This window comes from Podarcis cretensis, assembly GCF_951804945.1.
Source record: "Podarcis cretensis genome assembly, chromosome: 6".
Taxonomy (NCBI): Eukaryota; Metazoa; Chordata; class Lepidosauria; order Squamata; family Lacertidae; genus Podarcis; species Podarcis cretensis.
This window is the reverse complement of record NC_137175.1, coordinates 37,404,298-37,416,770: the sequence shown is the minus strand read 5'-3', so window position 1 is coordinate 37,416,770 and position 12,473 is coordinate 37,404,298. Positions and strand designations below refer to the sequence as shown.

Sequence of the window (12,473 nt, the reverse complement as noted above, 5' to 3'; positions counted from 1 at the left end):
TAGCACCATTCTAGCTACCTCAGACTCACTGACAATCATCTCCCAAGCCATCCAGTCTTCTTTCACAAATCAAATAGGATAGGAATTCAATATTCACATGGCATGTTGCATACATCTTGTTGGCATCAAAGAACAAGACTAGATGATCCATGGAGTCCCTTCCAACTCTATGATTCTAAGATAATATGAATATGATCCAAGATACTTTTTGACATTTTTAGTTTGAAACACCCCATCTAGCTTAGAAAACTTTCTTAGAAAAACAGTGGTTTCTTTCATAAGAATGGAATATTAGCAGCACATGCTCTTCTACATATCAGCTATTTTGTATTTCCCCCGAAGTACTCTGGCTGTGCATTCAGTTACACTGAAGTAACTCCATGAACTGGCTTTTGGAAGGAAGGGGTAGGGTGGACAAGGAAAAGAAATATGCATGCACAATAGATCTTGTAGTGTTCACACTGCAGAAGAGAGCACCTATATGCACGCATTTTTAAAACCTTGGAGCAGAAAGAGAGCACAAGCTGAACACCTGTGTCATCTTAACTGCACCTTCAATGTGACTGAAATCTGGACAAGAACTAATACCAAAACTAACTAAAGTGCAGAGGGAACCTCAATAATGAGTCAGGACAGCCTCACAGTTGAGCTCCAGGTGCACATTTAAAAATAATGATCCAAAAGAGAGCGAGAGAAATATTAGCTCATGCCACTAGCGAAGAATACTTACTGCCTTCCCATGTGCAGTGCAGCAGATTAAGCGCCCCTTCAATTCGCTTCCAGTGCTGGAGATGGAAGAAAGCATATGCCACTGCTTCACTGTCTCCACGTTTCAGGATATGCTCCGGAGGCAAAATTAAGCTTTTCATTTCTAGCAAGTACTGGAAGAAAATGTGTAAAGTGACATGAAGCTACACAGGCTATTGAGGGTAGTTTTTCGTATACACAGACTTTCAAATATTTCAAAATTACTTTTAGCTTGATCCATATATTATATTTGGCAAATGCAAATTTGAGAAGCGCCTTATGTACAGGCATATACAGACACCATTCAATGGGGAAAGACTAAATCAGATAAGTGTTCATATTTTACAAACACATTCAGACTTCAGATTGCAGTACGCAAAGTGGCTCCAGGAACATACATGTAATTGCCTTTCTAGACAGACTAGGAGACAGAACATCACTGAAAATCTTCAGTCCATGTGATGCAATCATTATATTAGATGCTAATACTAAACCCCAGTTCTTGGAGAATTTATCAAACAGAAGACACCCTTCAGCAACAGACAGCACTGGCTGAACACAAATCATAATGAAAACTGAAGTGGTAGCCAGGGATTAAGCAACTCCGCAGTCCAGTAAAAGCCATTTAAAGCACCATGTGTACTCCAAAGCCCCCTTCCCAACCCCTTCAATCACAGGCACTCTTTTCTCCATTGAAGAAGGCCCACTATCTAGATGAAGGCAATGCATCTGGAAAAGCAACATGATACTACTAACATGGGTGGTTTTTGTTTACTGCTTTCTTAAAAAATGCAACTTAGTTTGCACTGCTAAATATGCCAAAGTGGGGGAAATAGTGCATGTTCCTTTTACAGAGCAATGAACTTCCACATTTACGTGCAAGAACAAGATTAGGACAGCAGAAACAAATAACCACAATCAACACGATTTATAAGGAAATGACTCCCAAGAAGTGGAAGAGGATACAACAGTAAATTACAGAAGTAATAAGGGTGATGTGCTCAACTGCCAGCAGGGCCTGTTGAAAACAAAATTTTGAGGAGCCCAGGGAGTTTGTCTTTGTTAGGGTTTCACACTGATAGGTAGGTCCCAAACAGTGACACACAAGAAACTCCATTAATAGGTCTCTTAGAGAACTGTATTCATGTGCCATTCACAAAGCAATCTACTGAGTCTATTCTATACCAGGGATGGGATGATGATAATAATTTTATTTATACTCCGCCCGTCTGGCTGGGTTTCCCCAGCCACTCTGGGCGGCTTACAGCATGTATAAAACACAGTAAAACATCAAACATTACAAACTTCCCGATACAAGGCTGCCTTCAGATGTCTTCTAAAAGTTATGTAGTTCTTTATCTCCTTGACATCTGAAGGCAGGGTATTCCACAGGGATAAGTGTGGCTCTCAAGTTGCTATTGGAGTATACTCCCATCATCCATGATCCTTGGCCATGCTGGCAGGGGCTTATGTGAGTTGGGTTCAACAAAATCCGGAGGGCCACAGGTTCACCATTCCTGTTCTACAGGTATACTCTTCCACAAAATGCAAATGGTTACTTTAAATGCTCTTGTTCGTGTATAATTACTTGAGTATTTCCCCCCCCCTTTAGAAATTATTTTTGAAAAAGAGAAATATTTTCAGAGTAAAGTACTAAGAATTGCAGGTTTAAAATTTCATTGATGAAAACAAATCAGAGAACGTTTACAGAACATTAAATGAATGACTTTGATGAAGTTACAGAAAGGTAGCCGTGTTGGTCTGCCATAGTCAAAACAAAATAAAAAAATTCCTTCCAGTAGCACCTTAAAGACCAACTAAGTTAGTACTTGGTATGAGCTTTCGTGAAGAAGTGTGCATGCACACGAAAGCTCATACCAAGTACTAACTTAGTTGGTCTTTAAGGTGCTACTGGAAGGAATTTTTGACTTTGATGAAGTCACTTATGAACTGGCCTGATCCACACAATAATGGCCAAAGCTAATCACATCCTTGATCACTGCAGTCAATAACACTGTCAGTTCTCCCCCAAACTGTAAGAATGCAGTGAACTTAATGATTTTTCAGCAGATGCCACAAACCATGAGATTATTTACTAATCCAGTTTAGAGGACTTAACTTTTCCCATTCAGATTCTTGAAGGAATGTAGCCAAGGTTGTGCCCTGGTCAAATATAGTGCATTTACTGCTTCACTAGGTTCTTCATTTTGTGTCTTGGGGCTACTTCTGGGAGGGTAATATTCTTACTAATCCCATTTAATCCTCTTTGACAATTTTTTTTTAACACAGTAAGGGATCACTTGTAGAGAGCCACTGTGGGAAAATGGTCTCAAATATCTGACCTCTGACATGACCCCTGATGGTCTTCAGTAACTAGTTTGCTGTTGAGATAGATTTCTTAAATAAGGCAGGGGGAATGTTGCAACAATGGTCAAGCTTCGACTATATTAGCCTCTCAATCACTAATTGTGAACTCTCCAGCTCAGGGGGTTAAATCTGCCTGTCTTTCTACATTATGCCATGCAGACACATAAGATAAATAAGTGGAAACTGCAGAAAAATAGCTAGTTCTAAATCACTTGTTTAGCTATTTGCTTTCATATGGGGGGAGGGGGAGATGGCATGCTGAAAGTATTTTAGTTGCAAATTTGGCATGCAGAACCTGTTTCTTTCTTTCTCTCTCTCTCTCTCTCTCTCTCACACACACACACACACACACAGAGAGAGAGAGAGAGAGAGAGAGAGAGAGAGAGAGAGAGAGAGTTGTGTTGCTGTCATTTCCAAAAAAGCCACCCATTTCCCCCCAGAAGCAAGTGCACTTGGGTACCAGTTTGGAGGTTTGTACTACCAGAGAAACAGAACAGTGATCATGTTGGTGTACCAACTGTCAAAGCTGGTAATCTCAAGTGTGGTAAATGCCTCCTTGTAGCAGAGAGTGTTCCTTGTCATATTGAAAGGAAGGGGTACCTCACCACGCCTAGATCATGAGGATCTAAACCACTACTCAGTCACTAACATCCCTTTCTGAGGAAGGTGCTCAAGAGACTTGTGGCCATGCAATTTCAGACAAAAGGAAAAGCAATTATCTTGACCCATTTAATTCAGCACTAGGGCTGAATCTAGACACATTGAAAAAGTGTTTCAGTTAAACTTGTTGTAAACTTCATACAGGGGAATCCAATTGGCGAAAGACAGGACTCCACATTGCCATCTGGTGTCACAGTGTTATAATGCATATAAAGTGCTTTATCATTACAAATGTAGCTGAGTCCCAGGTCTGGTTTTGGCACAGAGACGGCTGTGGCTGATAACTTGCTTTAGGAGAGATATGGAAGTGTTACCCTGCTGCTTCTCCTTGAACTCTTAGTGGATTTTGATACCATCAACCATGTTATACTCCTGGTGTAACTTGGTGGGTTGGGATCACGGTGTTACAATGATCCCAGACCTACCTATAGGGCTGCTTCCAAAGAGCTGAGTTTGGCTTAGCCCCAAGTTCTGCAATCCTTATTTTTGTTCCCAATGCTATTTAAATATCTATATGAAGTCATTAGGTCACATCATCAGAGAGTTTGGAACTCAGTGTCATCAACATGCAGATGACATTCAGCAATGTATATGAGTACCGTCTAAACTGATCGCCGAAGAATTGATGCTTTTGAATTATGGTGCTGGAGGAGACTCTTGAGAGTCCCATGGACTGCAAGTAGATCAAACGCATCCATTCTGAAGGAAATCAGCCCTGGATTTCACTGGAAGGACAGATCATGAAGCTGAGGCTCCAATACTTTGGCCACCTCATGAGAAGAGAAGACTCCCTGGAAAAGACCCTGATGTTGGGAAAGATGGAGGGCACAAGGAGAAGGGGACAACAGAGGACTAGATGGTTGGACAGTGTTCTTGAAGCTACAAACATGAGTCTGCCAAACTGCGGGAGGCAGTGGAAGACAGGAGTGCCTGGCGTGCTCTGGTCCATGAGGTCACGAAGAGTCGGACACGACTAAACGACTAAACGACAACCGTCTAAACTAGATATAGTCCTGTTTGTGCTGAACCAGTGCCTGAGGGTAGTAATTAGCTGGATGAAGGCCAATAAACTGAATCCTGACTTAGTGAAAACACTGTTGGTGGGTGGTCCTTGTGCTGGGAAAATGTGTATTTTGCCTCTTCTAGATTCCTGGATCAAAATATCCCAGCTAGTTTTACATGTTCTAGTAATCTCCCAGTTGGATTACTGTAATACACTCTACATACAGCTGCATCTAAAGTTTTAACAGGTGCTCCAAGGCTTATTACACCTATTCTGCAGGAGCTTCACTGGCTACCTACAATTTAAGGTGTTATTAGTATGTTAAAGCCCTGAATGACTTGAAGTGCCTCTCTCCATATTAACCAGCTTGAGCTCCAAAATCAGTTGAGAGTGCCTTATTTGCAGTCCCACCTATGAGTATTGTGGGCCTTCTCTGTGATTGTACCTTGACTCTGAAACCTTGCCCAACGGTATGGACAGAATAATCACTTACACTTTTCCACTGTACAGTTCAAATTTGCACCTCTCCCAAATCTTTGGAATTTTACAACCCTCTATTGTTGTAATATTTGCTTTGCTTTAATTGTATTTCATTTTAATAACTGTAGCTTTCAGTACTGTTGGAAAACACTTTGAGTGTGTCTGGTGAAAAGTGCTATACAAATTTTATAAGGCAACTAAGGTTTGATAAAAGAAGTTTTGGAATTCCAGAAGAAAGATCCATTTGAATTAATGAGATTTATTTCTGAGTAGATATGCACAGGACCTCGCATCTTGAAACTTTAGTTTTGACCAAGAAAAATGCACATCTAAAACAAGCATTTGTTATTTCAGATTCATGCTTAACTATAAGATTGAACATACATTCCCTGGAAACTCAGATAGCAGAGGTGGGAATGCACACACACACACACACACAAATAAACCAAGCAGTCAAGCAAGCCTGTTATCGCTTAAATTGAAAACCATAGACACAATATATTCCAGAACGTGACTCTTCCTTAATCTAAAGAAGCTGTGCCTGTATCTAACACTGCTGGCACACCATTCTCCCCAGCTCCTTGTCAGCTGGAAGTTGCACCAATACAAATAATGAAATCTGAAAGAAAGCATGACCAGAAAGGAAGATAGAATTATGGATAACACGAAGCGCTAATTTTCTTGACAACACATGGAGCTAGTCAGGACAACACAAAAAGATGGTACAGACATATTAAACTCCTTAAGGATACAGCAGTTCTGAGGCAATTGAAGAGACACCTAACTCTTAGATAATGATAAGACATCATAATCTTCTCCCCCTAAAGGCAAAGGATGAAGCAAAATCTGTCTGAGACTGTCTGAAATGAACTTGCTGTGCTCTTGATCAGTCATGCAGGCAAGCAGCAAATTCTCTCAGCAATTAGCTCTCTCAGTGCACATTCTATCAGATTGGACAGGCAGACAGAAGACTGGGTGGATAAATTCAGACCTTCAAGGAAAGAACCATTTGGACGTCCCGATTATCAGAGGAGGATTAGGTCTGGGGATAAGCCATCCTTCCACTATCAAGACTGCAAGGGCCATATATCATCAGTGTCAGGAATGTATAGAGCTGGTTGAAATTCCAAATGTATACACTCATTTAGGGGAAAGTTGGACTGGGGGGAGGGGAGTCTACCATCTAGACTCATCCCATTGGGTGATATACACTTTACGAGTGTGGTAGGAAGGCTTTAATTGTTTCATATGACATGAAAATAAAATGCTTTTAAAATCTGTCTTGGAAACAGAATTTGGTCGGGATAAGAAATTAGTCAATTACAGCAGCTTAAACATTTATGTTTCAGGTTATCTGAATTAACCTCATGGATGTTTTAATTTTCTTTTTAAGTCACTCTTTTACCTAGCACTTGTAGCATTTGCTACAAAAGCAAATTAAACATAATCATTGTAAGTTTCTAATATTAGAAATATTAGACAACATAGCTAAGAGATAATATTTATGTGGCGACTTCCAGATGCTGCGAACTAGAACTCTCATCATTGCTAACCACCGGTCATATTGGCTGTGAGTGATGGGAGGTGGAGTACAATATATGGAGGGGACCATGTTGGTCATCCCAGCCTCAGATATTGAGAACACTTAAAATTTGTTATAATGAACAGTTCAACTGAAATGCACAAATTGCACTATCTAGAACAGTGAAGCATTTGTACAACATTATATTAAAGTTTATATTTTGCCAGCAGAACAAATTCAAAACATAATCCCTTAACACTGATCAGCACCAATGTGCCCAGTAAGCCACATATTCTGCAAAAGAATATGTTCATAAATGTCATGTATACTGTCTGCAAAAAGACTAAGGGCAAAAATCAGTCCTCAGTTTTGCATGAAGAGCTCAGAAAGGCATGACAAAAAGCTCTTTTTCAGTTTATGAGGTCCAATTTTGCTGTCAGGATTTACAATTATCCTGCCAAGTTTACAGTAAAATGAGCTGGTAGTGAGCTGGTAATGCATGCAACTGCTCAAAGAGGTAAGACAGCCTTACATTTCATTAACAGCAGTACAGTAAGATTGCAGCTCATGTGAGCCCTACGTTCTACGCAGCACATACACAAAATCTCACAGACAAAAGCTGCCTGCTGGAAGTGGGGGAAGTCCTGCGCAGAGGACCCTGCAGTGGCTCCCTAGGCTGCAAGAAAGGTGGGGGGAAGCTTGGTTCCTTCAGATGCGAAAAGGGAGAGAAAATCAGACAGGGAGAGAGGCAGGCAGAAATGTGGCTCAATTCCAGTTGTGTTTTTTTTTTTGGGGGGGGGGTTGCCTACAGCTCTGTAAGCCTCTCTCTGTCCAGCCAGCAGCTCAACATTTCTTCTTCTTCTTCTTCCATCTGCCTCTACAGCTTCCCCACTCATTTCACTTATTTTGGAGCTGCCACCTCTGCTGCAACCATGGTTGGGAAGGCTGCTGCTTCCTCAAAAGCCAAGAGTGCATAATTGAATTTGCGCATGTAGAATGTGTGTGTGCCGCAACTGCACTATACAGAGTCCAGACCACATGGGAAAATAGTTCCACTCTTTGCTAGTCAGGCCACATCTGGAGTAGTGGGTTCAGTTCTGGGTGCCACATTTAAAAAGGACTGGTGAATGTCCAGCCAGCATAGTGAGGTGGTCTGGAAACCAAGCTCTATGAAGAGCAGTTGAAAGATCTGAATACTAAAAGTGAGACGTAACATAAGTCTGGAAACTGCTAGGAAGCCAATTTCACCTAAACGTTAGAAGAAACTTCCTAACTGTTACAAGCTATTTGACAGTGGAATAGGCTATCTGGGCAGCTGGTAGGCACTAGCTTCACTGGAGGCATCTGGTCAGAAGCTGGTCAACCATCAGTCAAGAGATGCTGTAGTTCAGGGGTGAAAACAACTTTGGCTCAGCAGGCCAGATTCGAAAGTGGCCACCCCTTTGTGGGCCACTTTTGACAGGAGGGTGGATCCCCAGGGAAGTGTGAGGAGCAAGGTTTGGGGATGAAAACAAGGTCTCTGGAGGAGCAGTAAGATATCCTTCCAGTCTCCTCCAATTAGTTTGCACAAGACCAAAGAAATGCCTTCCATAGGAACAGTTTCAAGCCCCAATAGGCCCTGCTTCCAAGAAAAAATGGTCCCCATTAAAGGACATCTTTCTTCAAAGCAGAAACCATGCTTATCCTATGGGTATTCCTGCATGGGAAAGCACTATATTCAAACGGAGAAGGATCAAACCCACTGTATGTAGAATGGTTTACAGGTTCATTTAGAGCTAGCCATAGTCACAAACAAAAGGATGGAACTAAAACACTTACTCAAATATCTTTCTGAGAACCCATCTGTTTCTTATTGTCTCACTTATCTGATACATCAAGTTTTCAACTGGACAAAATCCTAAATTTCAGCCATTTAGAAAAAGCTTTCACTTCCTATTAGACAAAGAAAGTGGTCCATTAACAATTGACTCTTTGGAAAAAAAACAAATAAAAGCATGCAAAAAACAAGTTCTTCCCTAGAGGAGTTATTTTTAACTTAGTTCTAGTACAATATGCTATAGTTCTGACTGTCTACAGATGAAATTGTCCCAAAAAATGCTGATACGATCATTATTTCCTGGATAGTTGTTCTGTTCCCATGGTTCTCAAAGTGGTAGGTGAATCTCCCTAAGAAGGCTTGCAATCCCTGGGAGTATTAGTGGTCCTGTTTACCCCACATTTTCCCCGATTTTCTTCTTATTTTTACTAATCTATATAGTGTCAACTTGCACGGCGTTTACTTGGAAGTCAAAGTAATAGCGATATATATTAATACATTTGTATGCGTTGTGTGAATTCAAGAATAAACAGAGGGGTTCACTGTGTTCTATTTTTCTGGAATCCATATCTAAACAGGGACCTTAAATGACCCTTTGAGCTCATATTAAATCATGCCTTGACAACAAGCGGCACCAACTCGTTGCTTTTTCTTAGTTATGTTTAAACAAGCTCAAACATTGTCTCTTATCTTAGGACAGGGGTAGCCAACATGGTGCTTCTTAGATGTTTTTGAACTACAACTCCCATCAGCCCCAGCCAGCATGGTCAATTGTCTGGAATGATGAGAGTACAACTCATATGGAGTCCAACAACATATAGAGGGCACCACATTCACTACCCTATTTAGGAGGGAATTATATTAGGTTGGAAATTCAGTCAACATGCTTCTACCAATCAGAAAACAAAATCATGCTCTAGGACAGCATACTATTTCATGGTCTTTGAATGTTTCATTAAGGTAAACAAGTGCCCACCCTATGGAGGCTAACATATATTATCTCCCTCTGTATGGAAAATTATGGCTGGGGAAGCAAGTAGAGTCTATTTAGCAGGAGATCCTAAGGACTGCCTTGATCAGCCAACCTATTTATCAACTCAGTAGCTCAAAAGCAGCCAGCAGAAACACAGAGGTAAATGCTTGGTATTACAGAAGCTGAAATGGTTTATATATTTCTATTTAGATTTATGATAATTTTCAAAACAGAACACAAAGTGGTTTTACAAACAGAACAATTAAATCAGGTAACAATTTTCATACATCTTTAAAACAAATAAAATTGTAAATAAATAATAGCAGAGGGGTGAAAAGACACTGAACTAGAAAGACAGTGAGCTCAGAACCATAAAATCCTTTTTTTTTAAAGGGCTAGAGGAAAACACGAGATTCCTAGACTCCCTAGATCAGAGGTGGTGAACTTTATTTTCAATCTGAGAGCCATACTGCCTCTTGATCCACCCCCTGAGGACCACATACCAGCATGGTCAAAACCAAATCAGGCATAGCTACCCACACTCGCTCTTTCTTGTACATACACCTAGCTCAGCCACACATCCTTAACTCAAGACAACTCTACAGAATACACACCATTGTTAATCTCTTTGCCAGCAGTGCAATACAACTGCTCCCTCTTCTGTTACCCTCTTCTCTGATTCCCCCACTCTCCCTGCCAGTCTTGTGACATTACACCCACCCCAAGTGTTCTTCCTAACCCTACCATCCCCAAGGGCTCCATGATTCACTTCAGGACAGACTGATTAGGATCCTCCTATCAGTATTAACAGCATTTGCAGAACTTTACCAGCAACTGTGATTTCAGAAAACCAACAAGAACAGCTGAGATCTGAACATGCAAGTCAAGAAGTGCATGAGCACGTCTGAGTGAGGCCGAGGACCTCAGAAGTGCTGTGAGAGACCAATAAAAAACAGAGTCCATCTCAGTGATGGCTAAAGTAAAGAATTCACTGAATGGTGAAGGAAGGATTAGGACAGGCATAGGCAAACTCAGCCCTCCAGATGTTTTGGGACTACAACTCCCACCATCCCTAGCTAACAGGACCAGTGCTCAGGGATGATGGGAACTGTAGTCTCAAAACATGTGGAGGGCCGAGTTAGCCTATGCCTTGATTAGGAAATAGTCTGCTTTCATCAAATATAAACAAATAATCCAAATGGGATGGCTCTAGTTAGGAGACACACAGGAGAGAGGAAGGATATTGTGGCAGGCTGGAGGTTGCAGTGCCAATCTTAAAACAAAAACAAGCAATGGAGAGAGCATTTGATAGCACCAGAACCACCAATGAATGGAAAATGCACTGTTCCTATTTGAAGATAACAATCAAACAGTAGCACCAGGAACAACAAATTTGCCAACAAACATACAAACTACATAATCTCTCAGCATCAAACCAATTATAAGGACATTAATCTCTCTGAAACTCGGTCATGCAAAAATGCTTTTGGGCTGCAAGCATTTGGGATTAACAATCATGAATTGTTAGATGTTGCAGAAAAACATGGTGTCAATGTGTGACAGAACTCTGAAGAGCTAAAAACAACAACCCTGTACTTCTGCCTTATATTTTAGCAAATGTATGCTCTCAAACCTATGTGTGCCTGAGAAAATGTGAATGCTGGAGATGGGGGTGGAAATCAGTGCAGGAAATGCCTCCATGAAGACACTCCCACTCCAGAGATCACTATTCTCCCACCTGAGTTTATCCCTTGTTTCAGAGCCCATTTGTTAAAAGTGATTTTACCCACAAGTCCCAAGTGCCTGCTACATCTGCCTCGTAAGACAGAATGTTGGGCATACTGTGTAGTTCTACCCTCAATATGTATGTAGAGAAGTGCTTAAAATAATCACTGTTTTAGTTGGCTTGCCTTTTGCTTTGTGTGTGTATGTGTATGCGTGCACGCGAACAAACACTTACCTTTGGAACATGAGGATTAAATTCAACTGCTCTGTGAATTGCCTCTACAGCATTAATCTCTGCTGTACTAAGTCCTCTTCTAGAGGCTGTTTCTGGAGAGAATCTGCAGCAACATTCAAAATTTTGTCAAGTTACTCAAACTGAGGCAAAGAATAATCTAGCTTTTTTTAAAGCTGAGCTGATTGAAAATAAAAATTTTAAGCAAAAGCTCAAATTAGCTGGGCCAGAGCTTAATCCAACAAAGCAAAAGCACTACTTGCAGTTGCCAGATGCAAAATTATTTGCTTGCAGGAAGAATGAAGAGTTTATCACTTTACATCTGAATCTGAAATATTTCACTTACCTATCTGAAACTGCTCTGGCCTTTAAGAGTGCTGCTGTGTAACATATTGCTGCTGATTTTGGGAGGCTGATGTCTATGAAACAACAAATTGTTGTATTTAGATTCTAAAGTGAGAAACATTTCAAAACCATACCCTCCAAGAAGAGGGAGGTGCTTTAAAGCTACCACAGAGGAAAAGGCAATGTTTCAGACTAAGTTTACTTGCCTTGTGTGAGAGCTCAGGGGAGGAAACTACAGAGAAAGACATGGCTATGCATCTTATTCTCTTGTACATGTGTCAAATGTTCACTGCTTTGGATCATGGCTGCAAATTGTCTGTAGCTTCTTATTTCTGAGAATTCCAAGATGACTAAAGGCCCATGGCCATTGATGTGGCTCATAAAAAACATATGCCCCCAACACCCATGTGCCCACAGCAACAGAATGTGGGATAACCTCTTCTGTTCCATATATTCTCTGTCACTCATCTTTCTTTCCTGTACAATCTCAACCATAAGTCCCATTCTTTCCTCTTTTCTCCTAATCACCGCTTTCCTTACTGTCATCACCACAACTTCCCACGAAGTTACTCTTCCTAGCTACTACTTCTCTTCCTCCTTTTC

At 40.9% G+C, this 12,473-nt stretch overlaps 1 protein-coding gene across 1 annotated transcript in view; it reads right to left on the bottom strand.

Annotated features, from left to right (window-relative positions):
• ST7L (suppression of tumorigenicity 7 like) overlaps window positions 1-12,473 on the bottom strand; it is a 42,927-nt gene that overhangs the window by 14,411 nt on the left and 16,043 nt on the right. The window contains 3 exon segments of the mRNA XM_079981891.1: window positions 731-881; window positions 11,529-11,631; window positions 11,872-11,944. Coding sequence (XP_079838017.1) covers window positions 731-881; window positions 11,529-11,631; window positions 11,872-11,944 — 327 coding nt within the window.